The 27,459-nt window shown below is 30.1% G+C and overlaps 1 protein-coding gene across 2 annotated transcripts; it reads left to right on the top strand.

Annotated features, from left to right (window-relative positions):
* On the top strand, nucleotides 1-27,459 carry LOC125075610 (ATP-binding cassette sub-family C member 4-like). Of its 2 annotated transcripts, none has more exons than XM_047687323.1 (25): nucleotides 1-459; nucleotides 17,908-18,042; nucleotides 18,242-18,446; nucleotides 18,529-18,754; nucleotides 19,244-19,341; nucleotides 19,421-19,618; nucleotides 20,224-20,350; nucleotides 20,770-20,919; nucleotides 21,313-21,506; nucleotides 21,582-21,746; nucleotides 21,827-21,964; nucleotides 22,214-22,381; nucleotides 22,574-22,720; nucleotides 22,835-23,058; nucleotides 23,404-23,534; nucleotides 23,606-23,815; nucleotides 23,897-24,127; nucleotides 24,209-24,315; nucleotides 24,783-24,906; nucleotides 25,144-25,314; nucleotides 25,436-25,563; nucleotides 25,791-25,913; nucleotides 25,993-26,115; nucleotides 26,201-26,361; nucleotides 26,444-27,459. In XM_047687323.1, exons 1-25 carry the CDS (start codon nucleotides 236-238, stop codon nucleotides 26,715-26,717), a joined length of 4,182 nt encoding a protein of 1,393 aa, XP_047543279.1. In that variant the 5' UTR covers nucleotides 1-235; the 3' UTR covers nucleotides 26,718-27,459. The 2 variants fall into 2 exon arrangements, with proteins under 2 accessions (XP_047543279.1, XP_047543275.1); XM_047687319.1 differs by lacking the exon at nucleotides 20,224-20,350 and adding an exon at nucleotides 19,814-19,940.

Genomic DNA, 27,459 nt, shown 5'->3' with positions numbered 1-27,459 from the left:
CGTGAACACCTCGCGGCCGCCACTCAGTGGAAGGAGGTTAGCGTTCGGTCCGTGTCGTACTCTGTAAGGCGCTTTGCGCACGCGCATCCGGCCCTAGCGCAAGTATCGCGATTTAGTTTATTTGACAAGAAATATGATCGTTTCACTATTTTAATTTTTCGTCAAAAAGGCGTTAACGTGGACTTGCTTCACTCATTTTTTTATATTTGTTTTGTGTTTTCCTTTTTGAATCAATATGGTTAGTGGAAATAAAAGTCCCGACAATCCTATGAAAATACCGCCGAAAAACCGTGAAAAGAAAACAAATAATTATAAAAGAGCAAACATATTTTCGAAAACATGGTTCGTATGGATGATGCCTACATTTTGGCGCGGCTACAAGCGGGACCTCTACGATTCTGATCTTACGAAACCCAAAGACAGCCATCTCTCCGACAAGCTCGGGGATCGGCTGGAGACGTAAGTATTTTTTTATAACCCTATTTTTGTTAATACCTTATGAACTTGAAATCCTAAATATAAAGTACTTGAATATTATTTTATTTGTTATTTATTGTACTGTAAATATTAACGAATTCAATTTACATCTGTTGACCTCACATTTACAAGGTAATATAAATGGCGCCATTTAACTTGGAATACTTAAAGTAAAAAGGATCGTCATTACATTTTTAATACTGAATTTTTTTATAGTATATATCTAATAGGTTTTTTTAAATTCTTAACCAATTAAAAAGATAAACTCAATATTGAAAAAATTACAAGTCTCTTAAGTTTTTAATGTTAATATATATACTTACAATATAAGTTGCATTAATTAAATAATTAAAATTTAATAAAATGTATTATTTTTCACTGAAGTATGTTTTATTAATAAAGACATTGACACCTTTTTTACCTACTAGCAAGTTCTAATAAAATTATAACGCAAGAAATCGTAGTGAACCTCAAATTTTTACATAAATACGTGGGTGGTTAAACTAATTTGAACAATTACGACTTAATACTAAAATATATATTACAGTAACAGCGTATGTCATAATATATTATTCTAACCAACGCAGCAATAAAAAGTGTCGAATTAGTGTAATCACGATCTCAACCTTTATAACATCACAATCGTGTTTTAACTTCGTCTTCGCACCTCAAGGATCATTAATAATACACTCAGTAATAATACACAAATAAGGAAAACAATTGACTTTAGTAAATATCATAAATAAATTTAAACAAAAAAAAAATAAAAAAAAATACTAAATGCAATATTCATTATTTAATTCAATTCACATATTTATCTCAAATAAGTTTCGACGGGGCTTAAAAGATAAAGTCTGAAGCACATTTTAAATTCAAGTTACAAAAAAAGTAGAACGGCTAAGTTAATCCCACGAGCTTTCCAATCGTTCCCTAATTAGCATGACAGTTAATGGCATAAATATGGAAACGAGAAAAACATTGGACTATCTGATGGTTCTTGCATACATTACATTCTTTTAAGATATATCATGTTAAGCTTGAATAATTATATACCTGCAAATAACTTACTTGAAATTATCATACAATAATATTTATGTTAAATAAAATTAATTTACCCAAAATTGTTTTTTTTTTGACGTATTCGTTTCCTGTGTTCAATCAGTGCAAATTATAAATAGGTTTGAATTTTTAAAGCTTGAATTTAATAATAATTAATTAGTATAGATAATATTAAAATGGCTTCCATATCACAAAGTAAACCCGAACGTTCTATAACATTTTGCGGTTGTATTATAAGACGATAATCAAGCAATACTTAACTCTGCAACAAGCAGCATTCCAAGGTCATTTCAGTCACTAACACACACATTATATATAAAACATTTCAATGTTATATAGAATCAAAAACTTTCTTTTGGAAAGACGTAATAATATAGGTATTTAACGTCCATTATTGATCATTGAATGTGATAATGTTCCATGTTCCGTAAATAATGTTATTGCTTGCTTCGTCTAAGCCAGTATTTTTTCTTTTCAAATTAAATGTTTGCATGTATTATTAATCTAAATAAAAGTTTTGAAATATTTTTATTTCTCAGTATATAGCTCTTTTTGAAATAAATTTTGGATAGTTATAAATATTATAAATAGTAAATAATTCTCTTCAGAAACAATTTAGAAAATTAAGCAATTTATTTATATTTATATAGAATATATTATGACTTTATTATTTTCCTGATAATTGATATTTATATTATAATTATAAGATAAGTATATTATTTACTACTACTAACACATTTTGGCGATAAAAGAATAGTATATCAGGAAATGACACAATCTTGTATGTCTCTTTTCTGAACGAGCTGAATTTAAATAGGCATTACTTAAAATAAATTTTAATAGATAATTATAATTTATATTTAAAATAAGTTATCTAAATATACGCATATCAATTTTAAATCAACTCTTGAAATAAAAAAAATGTGTATTTCATAAATATCCAACATAAAAACTTTATTGTAACAGAGATTCATATTTAAAAGTGTGGAAGACGTGCTTTTAAATTTATTTTTCCGAAATAATCGTGACAATTTTATCGCAGGTCAAGATATCCTTTCCTTCAAATCAAACGTTTGTAATTTGAAGTATGTGTTCTTTTCCATTTCGTTAGTCCTGGTTATCACAAGCAACTGACTCCCTTAAAAGGTAAATAATTCAAATGATGATCGATTAAATCATTGTTCCCTACTTATTACCCAATAAAGGTTTGTGAAGGTCATCACTCACTCATCTTACCTATAAGCTTTTTGATATTATATCGTGTTAAAAATTATGCCGTGTCGTTCTAGTAGAGTCAAATAGAGTCTCAAGGGTCACTGTGTGTCCGAATAAGGGTATTTTTGTTAAGCACGTAAGCGACACAGACAGGAATCATTGCAGCGAAATAGGCATTTTCAAGGAGAGCAGGCAGTCTCCTGTCAAAGTTTGTCAAATTCAACAATATGCAACGACTTCAAAAACAGGATAAAGTCTAAATAATTAGGAGACTATATTCAAAATAGTATATGTATTAAGACCATAGATTGTAATTTTATTACAGTTACGGAATAATCTCTGAACGGAATTTAATTAAATAATTTATATTAAATAAAAATAATAAAGAGGAATACCGTAATAACTTTTATAGATAAAATATTACAAAACAAATAATTTAAATTAAAAACTCATTCTATAGTGATTTTTTAGTGTCTTTATTATATAATTATATAGTGTTATTACAAACCTCCATTATTCCTGATACCACTATAAAATTAATGAATTCATAACAATTTATGAGGCTCCTATAAATAAACGACCAAAAGAAGCGTATTCCTTGTAGGAATGAATAAAAAACTAGATCCAATTCCCTTGTCTCTGGTTTATTTATAACTGGCTAAGATTGCATTACCAGGATCTGGGTGCGTTAACCTTTAAGCTTCGCATTTTTGTCCTATAAACATTTTATACACATTGAAATTAAAAAAGAGATAGATAGAAACTTAGACGCATTAGAATAAGCACCCGAAATGTTTTATATTAGTCTAGAAGGACAAAAGAGTTGTAATAACAGTAAAAACAATAATATTCAGGCATACTTTTTATTTCTTATTGTTATTCTTCAATTTATAATTTAACAAGCAAAGACGTAAATAAATGATTTTTAAACAAAAAAAGTTTTAATGTATTTTTAAACAAACGTTTTTTTCTGTCAATTACAATGAACTTGTACCTATTTATTAATATTTGCTTATATTCATAACAAAGTGGATTGTTTTAAGATTGTCGTTCATTTAAGTAACATATTTTTAATTTTGATTTTGGTTGTGTAATAACCCACCCAGTAAGATTTTATCAAAATATGTAGATATTTATTGTACAAATATATGGGCAGTGTATACACGAATATCATTTAAATAAGAAGGTTATTTACTTTTATATTTATGTTAATAACATTAACAGGGAATACAATTTTCTAAATAAAAATATATAATTACTTTTTTTCATTAATGCATGGAATATAACTACATATAATTATGTCATTCATATAGGTTAACGTACATGAATTTCTATGTAAATGAACTATATAGAAAAATAACTATATTGAAGGTCACTTTTGGTTACGAAAGCGAATAAAACCACCAACCTATGATACATACATGTATTTGTGTGTGTTTGTCACTTCGTATTACGCAAAAAATAACAGCCCATAACAAATTGATATTCTAAACAGAAGCTTCTTTGTTTTAAAGTTTTACACTATTTAAATAATTATAACCTTCTCAATATGTTCCGTATTACTTAGAATCGTACAAAAATATAAATGATGGTGATATTTATTTGGGGTTTGCCATAAACAATATCTTGGGTTCAAGTTCAAAATGACAAGAATACGTGTTCTGTTGAATAAAAAAATAATAAAATTATGCGTAAAAGGTAATTGCGCTTATAAAATGAACAAACTAACTTTAGCAAATATGTCATACAAATTGTTTAAATAGCTTAATGGTTATGACAACCCGCTGCAATATTGTGATTGTAGACGTAAATCTTATATGTTTTCAAATAGGAATTTCTTAGAACTTTAAAGTAGGTAAATATCTGTAGAATTATATAATAAAAAAATAAGTCAGCTTACACAAACGTACAAGTGTGATCCATTTTAATTCAATCACAAATATAGATTTAATAGATATTACGCGAAACAAATAACGAAAACCTTAATTAAATATACTTGTACAGATTAAAAATAATTACACAAGTGTCATCAAGGTTGCGTTGTAACTTTTATAGTTTTGTAAGAGTAAAAAAGGGAATTTACATTTTACGAATGCTATATTAATATTACGAATATTATATTAAAACTTGTTTGTTGAAAAAAGAAAGTTCAAAGTATTAAAGAAGAGAAGGTCTGCTTGCTTTTCTATATTTTATAATATTTACAACTTTTATAAAACCACCTTGGGTCAGATTAAATTGTCTTAAGGTTCACCTATTCGTTCATAAATAGGCTATGCGGATTTGGTGGTGGTGGTGAAGTCGACTAGAGCCAGTAGGGCCAAAAGAACGACAAAAAAATAAAAACGTCGACTAGATGGAGAAGCACCTTTAAATCATACGTAACTATGCGTTAATTAACTCACAACTCGAGGGGGTAAAATGGGAGTTTACATTTTGCGTATAGTTTTATAAATTTCGTGCGTGTAAAGCCGCAGTTTAGCTAGTTTTTAAAATAAATTCAAGAGTCACGTGAGTCCGATTTCGTAGTCAGTGTTGGAGTCAGTTAGCAATACTAGATGCCCCTGTGAGACGTTTTACTAAGAAAAAAATTATTTCATAGTCAATGTGATACTAAACTTAGGAACTAAGATGATATGCCCCTAGTACCTGTTGTTACGCTCCCCATCCTTCATACTGAAACACAACATCTGTGTAGCACAGTACTTTCTGAGATAATTTGTAAGATATTTAATAAAAGTATTTTGAATTTGGTTTGATTTGATTCGAGAAATGCTTAATTATTATAACTTATTTAAGTGTAGTAAATATTTGTAGATAAATAAATTTCAAACCTGCTATTGATATAATTGAATGCCAGATCTAATTCTAATTTGTAAGATTATAACACGTTTAGCGATAAAATGACATATCGACAAATCGCATTTACTTGTACTTGAACTTCTCCAGTGAGTCTAGAAATGTAAATGAAATGTCTTACATTTAAAACTTATAACGCAATACAGCGAGTTTCCTGTTTAATTTAGCCGACTTTCCGGGTAATTGTGATTACATGCTATTTCATTGGGTAATAGGGATGATGACAGCGGCACTTCGATATCGTTTCTGTGCCACACAGGAACCGGAGAGTCATTAATCAATTCAAGATGGTACTTTGGACCCGTTTAGTGGAACGCATTAAAAATATGTGTAAAAACAAGCAACGTGCTATTTAAGTAGTTTTACTTATATTTTGTGTTATTTTTATAATCGTTATTGACATGTGATAAGAAATTTATTGATGTGTCAGACTACCTGTTCTTTATTTCAATTAAAATGTAAATTCCTTTATCAAATAATTCGGTTTTTTTTCGTCTATGTATTTACGGTTTAAATATAAAATTTGCAATAATTTATTTAACTAAGCAGGTATAGCCGGTAACCATTCTAATTACCCTCTGCTTTATATCGACAAGTTCGTATATCTGAAAATTAAATATATATGTAATGAAATAACTTGACTTCATTGGAAAAAAATAATTTTGCTATTGTCAAGTTATATTAGCTTTACAAATCTTTAAATTTATTTAAATTTTCAATTAAAATTTTATAAATTAAAATATTTATTTTATTTATTTAAATACTTATATAATAGATAAACAAAACATTATTATGTAAAAGGTGGATCCTCTTTTATTTGTAATAGTTTGAATTATAGCACAAAAGAAGTTATGTATCAATTGGAGTCACATGCCCGTCCTAATTCCACAGAACGGAGCGCTCGGCTGTTGTGCGTCACGGTTAAGTAGCTGAGATCATGATGAAATTATCCTATCAATGTCTACATGTCATAATACATCTTACCCATTCCCTGAAATATTTCGAAAAAAATATATATAAACTATTTATTCCATATTTTTTTTTAAAAGTTGCTCATTCGCCCTTAAAGGACTAGTTGGAAAGATATCAGAATCATTTCGTAATTATTCACTGAAAAAAATTTTGGGAAACGTCAGAAATATATATCAAGATAAATACAATATTTTGGTAACACTCGATTTGCGGAAATTTCACAAAGGTACAAAGGTTCATTAATACAAAGATGGACGAACCAAGAAGTGCAATCACACGCCGAGTCTGTTTCGGTAAAAACGTCTTCACTGTATTTAAAAAGTCGAGGGTAGGTATACTCGACACAAAGGCCTAGAATCTGTGCGAATGGGAAGTACTAATCAAGGCGACGAGAGTCTTGTTAACAGGCACATTATGTATACAATATACTAGACTCTACTTAGTCACTCTGCACGTAACATTGACTTATACGTACCGTGAGCAATTACTGAATACCAGGTGATGCGGGATATCTTAATTGAATGCAACCCATATGCACGACTTACGATTAAAATTATTATGATTGTAAATTAAATTATAAATGTATTATGATCGTTCTAGTAATTTGACGTCATGAAAATTGTATCGAAGTAACCATATAAATAATTTATTATTGGTTATCAAGAATAAACAAGTTATATAATTGTGCATTTAAAGCTAAAGCTTTAGCTTTTAGCTATGTATAAAGTATTAGTTATCTAAATATGCGATCAACAATTAATGTTAAAAATGTTCTTTATAATAAAATAAATAAAAATAATATAATATACTTTGCTTGTGATTTTTTTCATTCCAAAGTCAGCAACATTACCTCTATATATTTATTGACAGATATAAAAAATACCTATTTCATCGATTTTTGTATTGTATTCCTTACTTAGTATGGACATTACTGACACCCATATTCTTTGTGACCGCAACTTTAACTACAATAGCAATTTTCAAATAACAAAGAAAAACCGCGATTATTGAAAACGAATTCATATAATTTAGTTGTATGTATGTAAATCATCTTCTCGCGTGCACTAATTTTATCTTACGCGACTTTGGAATATGATTTTTTATCTATTATGGAATATTAATACAATACAGTAAAACCTCTTTAAATTTAGATTATATTTAAATATTTGTAATGTTGGTTAAAATTTTAAAATAAAAAAAGTATTGGAAATGAATAAGTTAATAAATAGTTCAGTTTTAAATTGAATTCAACTAATTATACGTTTAGTCTTAATCATCTCGAGAATATATTAATAAGAAATTGAACCAGTTTGATACAACACACCGGGTTCTCGTGATAAGTAACGCTTATACTTACATATTATTATTAAAATCGTGAGTCAGTATAGTTTGCATTATAATTTATAATGTATTATGTAATTATATTTTATATTAATTTATAATATATTACCCATAAATTACATGTCTTACTAATCATCTAATTTTTTTCTTCAAATAGCAACATTTATAACTGAGTTATGAAACTGTTAAATACCAATAACACATAAGCTATTATAAAATCTTAACAATCCTTTGTGAACGGTCGGGAGTATTTGCTCTAGCAAGGGTTGCGTGAACGCGTCGAGAGTATTCGAAAGGAAGAATGACACATCACAGTGCTTATTCAATTATCGAGATGGGATCTCGAGTTTTGCTTCAATTAAATCGTCTCGATTCCAGCCTACACAGCGAATACTATTAGTGAAGTTACAAATGACAATGAATGAGAAGTATTTGGAGGCTGATTGATTATTATAGATAAACCCTTCCCGCGGAACAAAATTGCGACGTTTGCGATATAAAATTTGTCAACATACAGAGATAATCAAATCTTATGACAATATATGAATAGAATATTACATCAAGTCGTCTTGTATAAAAAAAAAAAACAAAGAATAGAATTCGGCGATAAGAGTTTGAGGGAAACAGGAAAGACCGCATTCCGACGCAACCATAGAGAGATTTCAAATTAAGGACCAACAGCTTCACGTAATTTACGAAACACAGGAGTGCAATATTACGAACTTCTAAGCTCCAGGCTACCATTAAGATGTGATTGACAAATAAATGTAATACAATTATAGTATCGAACTGAATATTCAATCGTTATCCTACTCATACAATATCAATCAGATTATAGAGGCTTTGCATGCCTCAAAACATCCTCACAATTTCTTAAGACACTACAGGATACTTTACAGTACGGCTGAATTTCATATTCTAATTAGAAGCTTGATAACAGAATGACACTTGACCCCATTACAAATCGAAATCGTCAATCAAAGTTTATGATACTCGCTTTACATTAACTAGGTCATCCAAGCTCTTTTCTTATACACAGAGGATCATACTTAAGATTTTTACAATTTATTTTAGAAAGTGATAACTTTCGACTATTGAATAATGGCATTAAATACGCATAAACCACTCGCGAAGCCGTCAATGCGTCGCTTCACATGATACCTAAGATGTTATGACCCTTGTGAGTTGGCATTATCCAGACCTACTTAACCTACTTCATCCTTTAAACAATAAAATAATAAACAAAGTATCGATTCTTTGCGTTAGAGTAACTGATTAGAGGAGGAGGGAGATTTTTTTTTTTAGGAAATTCTCATAACTGTTTCATAGTTTGTAAAAAGTTTTTAAATTAAAATCGACGCCATTGTAAATAACTTCCGCAGTCCCTATGTAATAATGAGAATGGCTAATATAGTTATTATACTACATACTCGTAAGTGAACTGGTCATCTAACACGGAGTGACCTTCGGAAACAAGTCATATGCCACATCCTTGTTTATATTATAAATTTTTATCGACTACTCTTTCTATATGCTTATGTTTTGTAAGCAAAGGTCAGTGTTACCAGCTTAAAAATATATTTTTTATTTTGATTTTGTTCTGACGTATTCGATAGGCAGGTAAGCAAATAAAACATAGGGGAATATTTCATTGTTTTTAAAACAGCTGATACAATAATTATGTTAAGTCATGCGAATTTTTAAAGATGTTTTATAGACATTGAAAATAAAATTACCTTAAATTTTTAAAAATTTTAATATTTATTCACTCATTAACACAAGGGTAACTTTTTGGATTATTTGGTAATAAAAATATAATAATCATATTAAATATAAACAAATGACTTAATTCTCATAAATAATCAATTTTACTGTATAAGTCACTTAATTTACTTCAATTATTTCCTCTGTGTTAAAAGTCACAAATGCGTTAAACTAAAGGATTCACATTAAGTCTAAAAGAATTGATAATTGTATTAGATTAGCTTATATCCTTAGTATGCAAGAAGCGTGCTAGTAGGGTGCATGTTGAATCTAGATCTTAAAAAATGCATAACACGTCTACCTACATGAGGTACACGAATACCAGACTTTCACTCGGTCGACCATTCATGGTATTATACATTAAAACAAATGATTATATGTAAACGAAATTTCGCTCCTCATATTTCGATTTACGGTATATTTACTTAGATAGATCCAAGATTTTTCAACGTAAATTTTAACGAAGGTCGCAGTTCAAATCCGGTTAAGTACCACAAATTCAGTGGAAAGTTTTCATGTGCTAGATCTGTGTTTATAATTCATCTCGTGATCAGCGGTGAAGGAAAATAGTGCGATTATAACTTTTTAGCATTTCGACACGCATTACACGCGTCTACCAACTTGTGTATTCAACAACTCACTATTTTACTATGGTGGAACTAGTTTGGTAGACTATATGGAAAGGATTTGGTAGATTTTATGGCTAAAAATTTCAATTTCATATAAAGAATCCTTAAATAGTGTTAAAAGCAATTGCTTTTATAAGAAAATACTTTTAAATATAGTTAATAGTTGACTCTGATAAACATTAGAAAAAACTGTTATAGTATTAGAAACATTATAAAGTAAATAGGTTAGATACTTTACTGTTATATAAGAATCAAATAAAAAATAGTTTTAAGTTAAAAAAGGCTTGTTTTAAATGTTTAAGAGAAACTTTTTTAAGCATTCTCTCTGAGTCCGTATGAGTCGCATTTGCCAAGCATTTGTATATGCAGTGTGGGCACGTCTGACGCCGATTGTAGCCAAACCACACCATTTCTTTTCAACGTTAGAAAGAACAAAATAAAGACCGGACCGACGTGAATAACTTTTATACCTTTATTTATTTCAGTGCGGTCTTGCACGCTTCGCTATTTTTTTCTTTAGGCACTTGATTCGCAAGAATTTAAACATGATTGGTTTACCTTTATTCTTAGAATTGACGCAATGATAATAGATACCAAGAAAATGACTTAAGTTGAACACACACTTCTTGCGAGTATCGTATTAATATAACACGCGTTTTGCATTTGCAATCGTTTAACGAACTTGATTATTTTAAGGTGCTATAAATTTACTTTAAATATTTATTGGAATGGTGGGAAAGGTCAGCCTGAGCCGCAGCTCTAACGATAATAACATAATCAATAATAATTAGATAGATTGTGTAAACCATCGCGTCGGAGCTAAACAGGGACAAGGCAAAGAAACGATTGCTTGTGACGCCATAACGATAGATGTTATTTAAAAAATACCAATGTACTAAATTAATAAAAACATATACGTATCGGAATAATACTATAAATGCAAAAGTAACTCTGTCAATCTGTCTGTCTTTCAATCAGGCGATCGTCATGAAAATAAACTAGGATCCGAATGAGGACATAGTCTAATGAATGACGTGATTTACAAAATGCAGATCGAGTCACAGAGATCATATAGTAATTTTTCAAATGGTTTTTCCATTGTCAATTTGATATTACATAAACGTTAAACATAAAATATTACTTGATTAGTTTGTTATTATATAACTTGCTTATAATATTTCCGTCGTCCCTTGTGCAATTCGAATGAGTGAGGATTAATGAACTCCCCGAACATCGAAACATCGAATGCGGAAACTGCAATATGTTGATAAACATTGCTACAGCTTTAATTGAATTATGAAACGCGACGTGATAACTTCCGAATTGTGGGAAAAACAAGAATATTGTATAATGTATTATAAATTCCACTTTATACACACTTGTAGTGTTTATAATGTGTGAAAAAAAGACGACAATTTGAGTCGCAATTATTATGATTATCGTCATAAACCCAAGTGTTTATACGTACTTGTATACTTTTAATTATCACACAATCGATAACTACTGTTTCACTTTGTTAAGGGCGAAGGCTATTCCAGCTAGAACTTACAACACACAGTCCCTAAACGATGCAAAGTTTATTATTAAGAAAAAATGTTTTAATAATGGTCAAAATGTTCTGTACTGAATATGAAATATAGAATCGAATCATTCCGTAGTCTAACTTAAAATATACGAATAAGTTTAAAGTAAATAGCTTGGTACTTATCAAGTCTGTTATCCTAACTTATGGAATTCTTTTAAATGCCAGATGAACACGGTCTTTTAATTTGTTCAGAATTATTCGGTTAACAGACGTGAATGTGACGTGACTAGCTGTTGAAATAAGTTTTTTACATATTTATAAACTATTCTACACTAATAATAAATCTCTGTGATTGATTTTAATCGATACACCAATTAAATATCGAAAATTTATTTAATAAAGTACGACGTCATAAAGATAAATTCAATATCGATTTTCAAATATACTAAAATATATTACTAACCCGCGTATGTTCCCCTGCTGAGCTTAAGAGGAAAAAACTATACAGTTATTCGTCAAAACTTCTGTTGACTGATGATGCGATTTAATCACAATTGTGAGATAAGCTAGGACGTACATAAATATAAATACACATGAAATGTCAGTGCTGCGTGCCCGTATTCGAACCCGGGAAGTGTTCTAGCAGCTGGACCAACACTATTTGTTCTCAAATGTTTCTCGTGATAGGCGCGAATTAAATTATCATGTCGAACATTATGAGTATATAGAAATCCTGCCAAAGTCTTGTCAAATAACTTTATATCGTGACGCCATTTAGCACTGCAGTTCCACATTTACGGGTTTTAATCATAATAGGCGATTTTTGACAATTTTAATTTTATATCAACCTCAAGATTTAAACTCAACTAAATATAAAACTCAAGACATAAAATGGCTTATAAAATGAAATAAAAAATACAATGCAATAGTGTATTTATTATATACCTAAATATACAAATTATAATAATCTAAATATCAGTGATACGATCACTGAAACATTCAAAGTCGGAATATAACCCTACTGTGCTATGTTACGACTAATTAGCCTTTGAATAATACACTATAAATATTAATTACCATCATATACAAATATAAATTACGTATGTAAAAATCTACGTGGGCTCCAGAACAGTGCGACATTGGTTTTTAACTCGTGACGGTTTCGTTAATAGTCATACTAAGTGACATTAATATGCCACAATCGCTAACAGATGGAAAAGTAAACAAGATACCGGTTATAATTCTTATTCACCGGTAGATTGATACGCTTTCACTCCCTATATTTACATATTTCAATGCCAACATTGCTTAGAAATATACATATGTCTCATTAATTTTGTATAAAAAACTTACTCTCACATTTAATAACTTCACTTCGTTACTACTATTGTGAAAAGTCTGTTTTAATTAAATTCGAATTTAAAATTTTGAAGAATAAGTTTTTTTTTAAATGCAGCGAAAAATAATTGAAGAAAACATAAGGAATTCATGATTAATTTTAATGGATTTTTTTTGTTTCATCAATATACTAAATATTCTTTTACTACAGGAAAAACAAATACAATATAAGAATAAACTTCTATGATAAAAAATAAGAAATTGCAAAATTACTCTTATCGCGGTCTTCTAATCGCCTGTTTCCCGTAACCCTTCCGTAATTATTGAAATATAATATTTCTTTAACATAGCATGATGCTGTTGTAGACACTTTAAAAGCAATATTTTCTAATAAATAAATCAAGTTTGATCATTTTATTATGAAACTTTTGAATCTTGAGATTTTCATATTTATAATCTAGCCAGACGAAGCAAGGAATAGTAAATCGTTGTTACTCCGGACTTTTAATACTAATTAATTCAGTTTACATTATGACTCATTCATTCATTCGATTATTTGACAGTGGAATATTTTTGTATAGCCACATATTTTAATTCACTTATACCTAACTGTTAATACAAAACATCATTGAAACGCGAAAATAAATATTAGGAGGTCAACAAAATCTGACATCGAAACCTGATCAGCTTTAGCATGGTTTCATTTTTTATATTTGTACATCACATCGGTACATCCACAGATAAATATAATACAATATGTGTTTAAACATTCATCAACATAATTATTCATTTGCAAGTGAAATATAAAACGATTTTAATCAACTATAATTAAGAACTCAGTCATCATACGACAATAACATAGTTGCTTTAGCTTAACATATAATTTATCTTTAAAAATAATAATTTAAAAAGACACAAGATGTAAGTTAAGCGAAGATTTTGGGATAAAATCTTGCCAAGCACAACTGAGTTTTGGCATTTCGTTTGTGTTTATAATTCAATTCCTGTTCACTGATGTAAAAAAACATCGTCAGGAAACCTACGCGTATCGGATGATATTCTGTGACATGTATCTACTGAAGCAGACATTCAGTTACTTTACTGATTACTTTTATGGAATTAATAAATATAAGCTTTTGTAGATGTTTCAATAATATTATAATAACATAATACTGATCTTGACATATGCTATTAAATATTCAATAATCATTTTTTGGGTGGTCTATTGTATGTATTTAACTATACTAATATTATAATTTTTTAATACGTCTGTCTGTCTGTCTTTTACTCTTGCAAGCTTGAACTCCAATGAAGGTCATAAGTTATTTTTTCGCCTAATATCTGACGTCCAACCCCTAAAATGCGAGTAAAGCCACGAGTACACTAGTAGTTGATAAATTGTTTTTTTTTTTACAATCAATATGTTTTAAAAAAGCAATCATCTGGGTAGGTACCTCCCACTCATCTGATATTCTACAGCAAGACAGCTGTACTCAGTATTGCTATGTTCCAGTTTGAAGAGTGAGTGAGCCAGTGTAACTACAAGCTCAAAAGACATAACATCTTAGTTTCCAAGGTTGGTTGAGCATTGGCGATATAAGGAATTGTTAATATTATTTACTGCGCCAATGTCTACGAGTAGTGGTGAACATTTATGATGATAAATTATCAGGTAGCATTTACCCGTCCGATAGCTAAAAAAAAAAAATATCTTGGCAGAAAACAACCAAGGCTTATGGCAAAATATACGCATTTAGCATTAGTAAGTATAAAAACTATCTAGATCTCAAAAAATTGTATTAAATATCGTGTTAAAATTAACTAATATCCTGTCGTTTCCTTTCAATATAAACGAATTGATGATAGCGGTTGGTGATTAAAAATCACTAAATTTATTTAATTTCAAGCATACATCAAATATTTCCTATGATAACGCAAGTTGCAAAAATAATTAAACTAAAATTAATTATTTTGTTTTGTAAATGTCATAAATATACTTGCCGTTCTAGTTTCATTTAATCGTACAACACAAGGATTTCGTGAAATCGTCTATTTGAGGAATGAGTTAAGACCACTAGAATTCATAGAGTATTTATTTTAATAAAAAAATTACTTAGCTAGTCTATTTTGCAGGCTTAATTTTTAGAAGGAAGAATTATTTTAAAATACGATAATTATACTCTAGACATTTATTCGCCTACGTTAAATACAAACTTACACTGAAACCATTGTAATATAAGTAAAATTATTCTGATTGTTTCATTGACGATCAGATCACTTTAAGTTCACTGGAAGGAAAATTTATAAATAAATTCTTATCTTTGACCCATTTCCTTCTAAACTTGAAACTTAATGTTTGATGAATAGTAGAACGGAAATTATACTCCATCGACAAAAGTATTTAATGATAATTAAGAACATTGTTTTTAATATTACAAAATGAACAAGACCTTATAATATTGTTTAACAAATTAAATTATTCTATAATAGCATTTGTAAGTAGCCACATACTAGTCACTCTGAAATCGTCGCGTGTCTTTTTTGAGAGAATACCTTTTTCGGAGAATACTCCGAATGTATTTTTTTTTCTTTATAAATTATTATTAACCAAGAACATTTACAGCTATCACACATATTCAAATTAAAAAATTAAATATTATATAAATAAAATTTAATATTATCATAGTTTATACGTCATTTATTTTAGGTTTCAAATACTGTAAACATAAAAAGTATGTTCATTTACTGTTCTTTTTATATAAAGTGAAAACAAAGCCTATAAATTTCCAAGCACTGGAAACAAACAACAATAACATAAAACATATTTCTATATATAGCTTAGCATGTCAACGAAGTCATAGGAAAAAAACAAGGCGCTCTTCAAGAGCTTACTGAAACGAACGAACGCTGACAAAACTAAAACAAATACATAAAACCTTGTATTTATAGATCTCCAAAATATGTACCGAAAAGTCTTTAACAAAACATCTCTTTATTTTAAACTCAGGTCACAGTAACCATTTAAGACCTAAATGGTCTATATAACCATATAGGCATAGATAACCATTATTTCACTTAAATTTTCTGTCATATAGTATAAATTCGTATCAATATTGCATTGCTTTTTTGGCCAGTAGGTTAAGATTTATATTACAAGATATTTGAACGCGTGAGAAAACGTAATGCGGACGGTATTATATAATAAGTACATTTTACGTACATTACGCGAGAATATATAGTTTGTAATATCATTGATTAATTGATAATTATCAATCGGAATATCTATATTATTTAAGAGATGGAAAAGAGTTATCTTCATTCCGAACCGAAGTTAAATAATAATAGATTTAATTTGATCCTGTAATTTATTATACTTTCCTACTTGAATAAAGACAATTTTGTTATTTTGCGTAGTCCAATCCGAATGGGTAACTAGTCTGCTATTAAATCGGATTGAATTATTACAAACCCATCAAGGATAACGTTATGCAATCATAATTATATACAGTTAAACTTGTAGACATTAATAGGAAATAATCTTGTCTATAACGATAATTATATTGATCGTTTAACGAAGTGCGATACAAGATTCCTTAAACATATTGAATATCATTAACTGTACAAGTTACTGCACAGACGAACAATGCACGTAGGTACATATTAAACAAACATTCACGATCGTCATCGCGCACGGTAACGAGTAATTTTAATTGATATCAAATAAAGCATTATTTTTATAAATATTATGAGTATGTTAAATTAATTTTAAATAGATCCGGTTTTTCTTTTTATAACTAACATTTACTCTAATCCGAGCGACAACTGCTTACTTTTCATATACTCAATTTATACTTACTCTAAAGAAGATAAAGTAAATCATCGGGAAATAACCTGCATTGTACCGATAAAATCGTTTGTACATACACGTACATCCACAACCTACAATCAAGTAGTGTGATGGGATAAGCTCTAAACCTATACGAGCTCCACCTTCTAACATTTACGAGGTGTTCCCTAATTTTATAAAAAAAGACTCAGATTTGTAGCTTTTATAATGTAACTATTTATAAAAAGATATTGTCGTGATGTACTCAGCATTATTATAGTAAAAATATAGCGCAACTTTAAGAAAATAAACAACATAATAAGGTCAAGGAACGCGGTTGATTGGTAAATACATGGTAATTAATATAATGACGATATGAATGACATCGTATGGTCCGAGGTGCGCTTGCTATGTTAGCTTTACGTATAACAAGAAACGACGCATTTGTAGCCACGTGGCAGCTCTGTTAACCATTATATAGCCTTGCTCTTTTTATTTTATTTAGATTATTATATACTCTAAATAAATTAATAATATATACACAATGTAATTGTTTAATATTTTAATTTGAAATCAGGATATTGAATTAATAATACATATTCCTATTATAATGAGTCTATTTATGTAGTATATTTATTATATTGCATAAGAGAATAACTACTGAATATTTTGCCGTCTTTTCTTTGGAGAATATATAATAGGTATATTTCGATTTTTATTATTATAATAAAAGTGTTTATACGAATTATTAAATACTTATTTATCCAAGTTCAGGAAAAATAAAATGTATTACTGAACACTTCAATGTTTCTCAAACATTTAATCATTAATTTTACAAATAAACTAAGAATTTGGATGAATCAATTAATACTTATATTATATTTAAAGTTATTTGTTAACAGAAAATGGCTAGAAGAAATAGCATTAGCAAACAAAAAAGGAAGAAAACCGTCTCTTCTCCGCGCGATGACCAAGGCGTTCTGGATGAGCTACGCACCTTCCAGCTTCATTTTTCTCATTCAAGCACTCATCCTTAAGTATGCATTTTAATATAGATAAATACATGATATCTAATACCTTCCTACTTATAGGAAACTCGACTTCCTCGACTTCTTCAACAAGGTTACTGGCAACCTGTTTAATGAATATTTTAAACACTACTAATAAGTATATACAATTTTAGATACGTTTAAAACAATTGATGAAATTTTATTCAAACGTTTGTGTCAATTTTAGGCCGTTCCAGCCCGTGGCGTTGAGCATGATGCTGTCATATTGGGAACCGGGATCTGACATGACATACGAGCAAGCCATTTATTGTGCATCCGCTGTCATACTCATGTCTCTGTTGATAGCATTCCTGAATCACCACGGAACTTATTCAACTCAACAATTTGGAATGAAAGTCCGAATCGCTGCTTGTTCTCTAATTTATAGAAAGGTTAGCCATTATAAATCCTTTTAAATATTTCGAAATGTTAATTCCTATTTTATCGTATAAATATACATTTATTATTGTTTAGGTAATGCGTATGAGCTCTGGTGCATTGGCTCAGACGACTGCAGGACAAGTGGTGAATCTTTTATCCAACGATGTGAACCGGTTTGATTACGCTTTCATCTATACACATTTCATCTGGATACTGCCACTGCAAGTGGTCGTGGTTTGCTATCTGATCTACGTTAAAATTGGATATGCTGCTATTGTTGGAGTCATTGGGATTGTGTTACAAACAATTCCAGTTCAGTGTGAGTTTACCTGAGAATTTTTATACCGGATTTATCCTTTTGTTTATTTATGTTATAGGAAGGCGGATGACCTGATGGTAAGTGGTCACTACCGCCCATAGACAAGAGCGCTGTAAGAAATATTAACCAATCCTTACATCGCCAATACGTCAAACTTGGGAACGATGTTATTTTCCTTGTGCTTTTAGTAACACTGGCTCCCTCGCCCTTCAAACCAGAACACAACAATACTCAGTACTCCTACTTATTATCTTTACTCTTTTATGTTGGAATATACTAACAAACTAAATGGGGTAATAAATATGATAGAGACAATCAGCGACGTTGTTTATTAACTATTATAAACTACCCAGATATTGAAAATACTACATTTGAAAGTTCAATCCTAGAATGCGAATATTATTTTTGTATAATTATTACTATAGTTATCTAAGATAATGATAGTATCGATATATTATGTATAATTTTATTCGTTTTTTTCTTATTCAGCATACATGAGCAAATTATCAGCAAGATTGCGTATGAAAACCGCTTGCAAAACTGACGAACGTGTACGAATTATGGATGAAATTATTAATGGAATGCAGGTATAATGCATTTATAATAAATTATTTATATACAAAAAAATCGCTTTTTACGAAACTTATTATATTCTTGTAATATTAGGTTATCAAAATGTATGCCTGGGAGAAACCATTCGAAAAGGTTGTAGCGTTGGCCCGTAAGAACGAAATCAACTGCATCACATCAGCGTCATATCTTCGAGGAGTCTACCTCAGCTTCATGGTCTTCACAGAGAGGCTGACTCTTTACATCACCCTTCTATCTTACTCCCTATTCGGATATCAAGTTACAGCTGATATTGTAAGTTTTGTTAAATTAATTGTAGAATCACTAGATAATCTATTGAGGATAAACACGTTAAAAGGAATTGTATCGAACACTTTAATTGTAACACGTGAATCAATTACATCAACTGCGTATTATTGTGATATACGTGTTACGATAACACTTCGCTTGTAATTGTGTACACCAAAACACAAAACGATTTTATTACAGGTGTTCCCATTGGCGCAATTCTTCAATACACTTCAGGGCACGCTATCAATAATTATGTCAAATGCTGTGTCATTTTTGGCAGAAGCACTGATTTCAGTTCAACGCCTCGAAGCGTTCATGCTATTAGGTATGTGAGGCCTCTTGGCCTCGATGCATGCCTAGTTTAATTGCATGCTGATACGTAAAAGCATGTTATACTATGTTCAAAAAGTCCTTATTATGACAGGCACTGGTAGAAAACTGAATAAAAATATGTGTATATAGATGCTAACCCTATATTAAGTTAGTCTATTTTTTAATATAATATGAAATAAGTTGTAAATATATTTATACATGTATACATGAAAACGACAATATTTTATCAAATATCAAAACATTGAAAATTATTTGTAGATTGATGGTTTCCACAGGCTTTCCCGTTGGCTCAAATGTTCAATATTCTCCAAGCTTCGGTAGCTATTTTATTACCAATGTCTCTATCAATGTTGTTAGAGTCTTATACTTCTGTTCGACGAATACAACAACTATTAGTTTTGGGTACGATTTTAAATATTATATTGTGAGTGGCTCTTGTGAAACGTTAAAAGTGTGAGAAACGTGTAATATTTAAATAAGCTGTTGTTTTTTTGTCTTATGTATTTGCTATATATAACTAATGTGTTTATGTTTAACGCTTTTGAGTACTAACGACATGGTGTGGAAATTTTTTTTGCAATTAATTTATAAATTAACATTAAGTACAATAAATAACTTTAAATTTTTGTGTGCTACCCGGGTTTTATGGATAGATTAATTTTGGAATTTTATAAACTTTTTTTATATACGAAGTATGTAACTCCACATAAAAATCTTACGTTTTCAATAAACAGAATGTATTTTTTATTTATTTATGACATATAAAATACAAAATATTATCAGTGCTCATATATTAATATGCTTTAATGACATACAAACAGACGAAAGAGAAGACCTTCGTAGTGTTGCGGATGTAGACATTGCAAAATTAGTACAAAGGGTTGAAAATAAAAAAGTAAAGAATCTTGGCGAATTAGACCTTTGCCAGAACACTTTTAAGAAAATAGAAGAAGAAGGAATCTACAATCCAGGTAAATTATTACAAATTCAGTTTACTTATTTATTTTACAAATCTCCAAATAAAGATACACACGGTACCAAAACTACTAAAATGCTATACATCGACTTGGATGCTTCCTCAATGTAAGGAGACCAAGGCATGTAGACATTTAAAAAAAAATATTATTGAACTTCGAAAAAGTCCAATTAACATTAAATTAACGATAAACAAAAACTATGAAACACAAAATGTAAGATTCATGTTTTAAATTGGCATTTTTATTATTATTTAACTTTTTTATATTAATTTGCTGACTGACAGCTAAATGAAAATTGTATAAATTTCTTTATAATACTATTTAAGAGTATATTTTGACAAGATCTTTTAATAAATTAAAAACTGTTTAAATTTATTTTTAAAATAGGTTTTGACTGCAATGAAAAGGGACTTATAGCAAAACCATTAAACGCAGCACCAGTTAGCCCAGACATTGGTTTACTGATTCAGGATGTTAGTGCTAATTGGATAGAAGATGGCCCTGTAACATTACGCAACATTAATTTGACTGTTCCTAAAGGAAAGCTTTGCGCAATAATTGGGTCAGTCGGTGCTGGAAAGGTACCCTTCAGTCTTTTTTCTACAATTTTTCTTTTCTAATTATATCAGAAGTTATTTTTTTATATTATTTTACAGAGTTCAATATTGCACCTATTATTAAACGAACTACGCTCGACTACTGGAAAAATACATCTATCTGGGCCATTATCCTACGCTTGCCAAGAACCCTGGCTATTCGTGTCCACTGTGCGACAAAATATATTATTCGGTTTGCCATACAATCCTAAGAAATATAAAGAGGTATAATTAATATACATTTACTTGAGTTAGTTTGTCTGAAACTGAAGTACTCATAAATTTGCTTCTTGTATTTATTTCAGGTTATAAGAGTATGTGCACTTCAGAAGGACTTCCAGCAGTTTCCACACGGTGATCAAACGCTTGTCGGTGAAAGAGGTGCTTCACTATCTGGAGGCCAAAGAGCACGTATTAATCTCGCCAGAGCCGTGTATAGACAAGTGAGACTAACAGCAATAATAAACTGTTTTTGTTTAAATTAGTGACTTACTTCAAGCGCACTATCAAATTTGACGCCTTTTCGATAATGTTCGTCTATTCCCGCAACTGTTAAGTGCCAAAAAAATAAATCTTAACGACTTAACGAAAATTTAATCATCCTAATTTTATTTATTAATCTTCTAACCATGCACAATTTCTTGACATTTATTCATTACTTTTCTTATATCGACATACTTATTTTGTTTCAGGCTGATATTTACCTACTTGATGATCCGCTATCAGCTGTGGATGCACACGTCGGACGACAACTGTTCGACGAATGTATAACAGGATATCTGCGCCACACCACCCGTGTCCTCGTAACTCACCAGCTCCACTACCTCAAAGCCGCAGATTACATCGTTATTATGAACAATGTAAGTTTAAACATGTTTTGATTGTAAGAAATATATATAAAGCACAATATTTACTGTACACTAAAGAAACAATTTTATCAAACGAAAATGCGTCTTATTATTTAAGTTAGCATTAGCAGCCCGTAAATGTCCCACTGTTATTTAAGTTAAGATAACATTATTTCCATGACTTAACCATATTTTCTTAAACAGGGCGCTGTGGACGCCAAAGGCACATACGACGAATTACTAACCTCCGGCAAAGACTTCGCTAAATTACTACATTCAGTTCAGGAAGATAATGAAACGAACACGGAAAAAGAAAAGCCTCCTCCAATGTCACGACGAACATCCGCTAGGGTGAGTAATAATATAGACATTAAAGTATAATTGAACAATTAGATATCCAGCTTCCTACTACGAAATATAAAATTATTTAAATATAAAAAATTATTTTATTATTTTATTTTTCAGCTGTCAACTACAAGACGGCCATCTCTGTCAGAATCTACTACAGGCTGTGAAGGTCCTGCTCAAGAGATGGAAGAAGAAGAAAGAGAATCAGGGTCCATGGGATGGCGAGTATACGGAGCCTACTTAAGAGCAGGAGGACGAAAGGCTAGATTGGTCTTTATGGTACTACTGCTTGTAATTGGACAGCTATCTGCAACTCTCTGTGACTACTGGGTTACTTATTGGTACGTTATTTAAATTAATTAGACATTTTTAACTAAATGTAGAAACTATATGAAGAAGAAATGCAAACCTATTCGCGCAAAAACAGTTTGGAACTTATTCCAGGATGCTGTTTCAATGTGCGCTACTAACAAAGTTTTAAACAATAGGTGCAATTTTCCCTACGAGGTTTTTTCATAAACAATCTCGAAATGAATCATAAACATAAGATAGCTAACCGGAACCTAAGTGGCGCTTGCTCGGGTTTGAACCCGTCTTCTTCAGTTACCACGTTAATCCGCTAGCAAATCTCTGTTCTAAATGTCTATCTCTCTCTGACAGAATTACTAATAATTATTATATTACAGGACAAACGAAGTTACTCGTCTGAAAGAAAGAGAAACAAACAGTACTGTTAAAGATTACGATAGAGTGACCCCACCTATGAACTCAACGTTCTCGCTCACAAGTTACTTCTCTGGCATCGAAATCCTACCAAGTATGATATTTTACTAAACTTTTTTTTTACGTTATATTAAAAAGGTATTATCACAAGTTGTTATTTTTCAGATTTGAATATACACGCTCTCATTGGACCATTGGATACATCTCAATACCTGTATGTGTATACGGCGCTAATCATATGCTGCATCTTCTTCATCACTGCTCGTGCCCTAATGTTCTTCAAAGTTTGCATGACTGCATCAAGAAACCTACACAATGACATGTTCCACTCTATGCTTCGTGGAGTAATGCGGTTTTTCGATACCAACTCTTCTGGTAATATATTAAATATATCTATATATATAATATATTCATCTAACGAAGACATTTTTTTATAATAATCTTTTTTATTTTTAGGACGTATATTGAATCGTTTTTCGAAGGATATTGGTGCGTTAGACGAATTACTGCCACGATTTCTCCTCGAGTGCATTCAAATTTACCTTGTGATGTTCAGTATATTGGCACTAAACGCTGCTGCCTTAGTCTGGACATTGTTACCAACAACTATAATTCTACTGTTATTTTACGTCATACTTCAAATTTATTTAAAGTCTGCTCAATCCATAAAACGTTTAGAAGGAACTAGTAAGTAAAATTATTTTAGCATTCTTGTCCTTATAATTATTCAATTAACCGATTAATTTATTCTTGTTATTTTATTAACAGCGAGGAGTCCTGTATTTTCTCACATGTCCGCAACATTGAATGGTATAAGCACAATCCGGTCTGCTGGAGCACAGCAGCGGCTAATTCAAGAGTTCGATAGATACCAGGTTAAAACCTATTTAAAAGCTATATAGAAATAAAATACATCCAACATTCTAAATATCAATAATATAACAGAATAGATAATAGGTCCTGTTAAATTACTGTTTAATGTTTTAAGTTTGATATGAATAAAATTACAATGAGAAAAAGCACAATTTTACTTATAGTAGGAAAGTAAATCAGCCACCCAATTGTAATGTGGTCACTGTATCTTATGTTATTATCACTATTAAGTTATTTGTATTACTTAACTTTAAATTACACTATGTAATTAAACATTATAAGAATTCTCAGGCATACATCTACTCATAAATAGCCTACTGGCATACTCTTAACTTTTAAATAGATAATTGTAGAACTATTGAAAACAAAGACAAAGGTGATGTTTGTCAGCTAGAATTAAGACGTCTGCCATTCCACCGAAAAAAAAATTTTGCAAGATAGTACTCTAAAAATATTCTTTTGTTTTTAGGACATTCATACCTCTACATGGAGCAGTTATTTGGCTAGCGGAGTTACGCTTGGTTTTTGGCTCGATTTCATATGCGTGATCTATTTAACAATCGTGATAGTTGCTTTTCTCGTTATTGATAGCAGTAAGTATTTTATTTTACCTCAAAAACCAAAGTCATAGTATGTATTTTCAATGTATTCAAATTTTCGTATTTTATTAATATTTTTTTATGTGTTCATTATTTGATTTTATTTGTAAATAATATTTGACTTATTATATACATACAGAAAATACATAATATGTGGAAAAATAAAAACAAAAATGCTTAACAAAACCAACATTTAATATTTTTCAAACGTTAAGATTTTTTTCGTTACAGAAACTATATTCTCTGGCAACGTGGGACTGGCGATATCACAGACTCTCATCTTAACGGGTATGCTCCAGTTTGGAGTGCGGCAAACGGCGGAAGTGATCTCGCAAATGACTAGCGTGGAGCGAATTCTGCAGTATACACACATTGAACGGGAACCCCAATGGGATAAAGGAAGTAAGATAATTTCAAATAATTCGTCGTTTACTATTTGCGGTTTCTTATTTTAAATTCTATTTTTAACAATTTCTTTAAAACAATGCGATAGTGAAGCCTTAAGAATCCATATCCGTTTCAGCTAAAGAAACCCCTAAAGGCTGGCCTTGGTGCGGCCGCGTCGAGTTTCGTAATTGTTACATGAAGTACACACCTGAAGATTTACCTGTATTAAAAAATTTGAACTTAATCATCGAAAGTGGTTGGAAGGTATGGTTTTAAATCAAGAAAGTATATTGTTATCTGAAACATATACAAAGATATCATCCATTACAGCTTATTTCAAATTAACACTTACAGGAATGTATTGCTGAAAACTTAATAACGAAAATATTTTATTGTAATAATTTCCGTAAATATAAAACAATGAATTTATTCATGATTTAAATTTGATCAATCATTATACATTTGAAAATATAGTTGTTTTTTTTTCACAGGTTGGCATAGTCGGTAGAACGGGTGCCGGTAAATCTTCACTGATTTCTTCCTTATTCCGTCTCGCTATTGTAGAGGGTGAAGTTCTTATTGATGAGGTCGAAACCGGACATCTTTCCCTTCAGGTACGAAATACAAATTTTCTTTCATATGACTTTTTTTTATTAAATTGGGATAATTATTATAATTGCATATATCTTTCAGGAATTGCGGTCTAAGATATCAATCATTCCACAAGAACCAGTTCTATTTTCTGCAACTATTCGATACAATTTAGATCCATTTAACTGTTATGATGACGAACAACTATGGCAAGCTCTAGAAGCGGTGAGTATCTCGCTTCGTATTCATTAATATTATTATTTAACAAAATGTGTAGAATAAGATAATAGAATATTCATTCAATTTTAAGGTTGATTTAAAAGCAGCAATCCCAGCTTTAGATTTTAAAGTATCTGAAGGTGGTTCTAACTTTTCACTTGGTCAAAGACAACTGGTATGTCTGGCCCGAGCTATTCTTCGTGGAAATCGCATACTTGTGCTGGACGAAGCTACTGCAAATGTAGATCCAAAGTAAGTTTACTCTGGATTTAATTAATTAATAATGTTTTTAAAAAGAACATAATAACTTATTTCAAAAATGTATATATTTCAGAACTGATGAATTTATTCAGAGAACCATACGAAGGCGTTTTTCAGACTGCACAGTTTTAACAGTGGCTCATCGACTAAACACCATTATGGACTCGGATCGTGTTATGGTGATGGATTCTGGACGCCTAGTTGAGTTCGATCATCCATATAAATTGCTGAGCAATCCTGAAGGTTACTTTACAAAAATGGTCAAAGAAACCAGTGACAAGATGTCGACACAGCTATACGAGGTTGCAAAGAAAACATTTCTTGACAGCGGCGGCGTGATAGAATAAAATAAAATGTTAAGTTTACTGTAATTAGTATTATAAGATCATTGTTTTGGAATGATGCAGTTAGGTACTTAGAATAATGATTGTTATATTGTCGAGGGTATGAACAGCAGACAACGCATTTAATTCAAAAAGTTAAATAAAATTGTTGCCATAATTAAAAATAAATACCTAATTTAAATGTTATTAAATTATTTTCTACATTTAATATTAGATTTTATTTTACAATAATGTTCATGTAACGTGTAAACATTCATTATAATAAAAAAGGCCTAATGTCGATAAAGACATTATTTGCGAATTATTGAAATCGATCTATAGCTATGATGATGTATTACGATTTATATATACTTAAATTTAATAATATAAAATATATTATTTTGTAGTAGATCATAGATGCTAAACAATTCGTTTTACTTTTCAACGTATATGTTATGGAATTATATTGCATACGTTATTTAATCGATACACTTCCCAATTTAATATTAACAATCAAAATACCTTTTTGTATATAACGGCATGATATTCCAATTCAGACTGAGTAATGAATGAAAATGAATGAAAAATGCTTTGATTGAAAAATCAAAGGAAAATGTAGCTATTAAGCAATGCGAAAATGTTATTTATTTTTATTAAAATTACTTTTAATTTTTAAACATATTTGATGATATCAAATAGAAATTACTAAAGAATGTAAATTGTGATGTGGAAGTTTTGCCTCAAACAAATAAAAATAAGCTTTAAA

This window comes from Vanessa atalanta, chromosome 2, assembly GCF_905147765.1.
Source record: "Vanessa atalanta chromosome 2, ilVanAtal1.2, whole genome shotgun sequence".
NCBI classification, from domain to species: domain Eukaryota; kingdom Metazoa; phylum Arthropoda; class Insecta; order Lepidoptera; family Nymphalidae; genus Vanessa; species Vanessa atalanta.
Note: the sequence above shows the minus strand (reverse complement) of the source record. Positions and strands in the feature narration are given on the sequence as shown.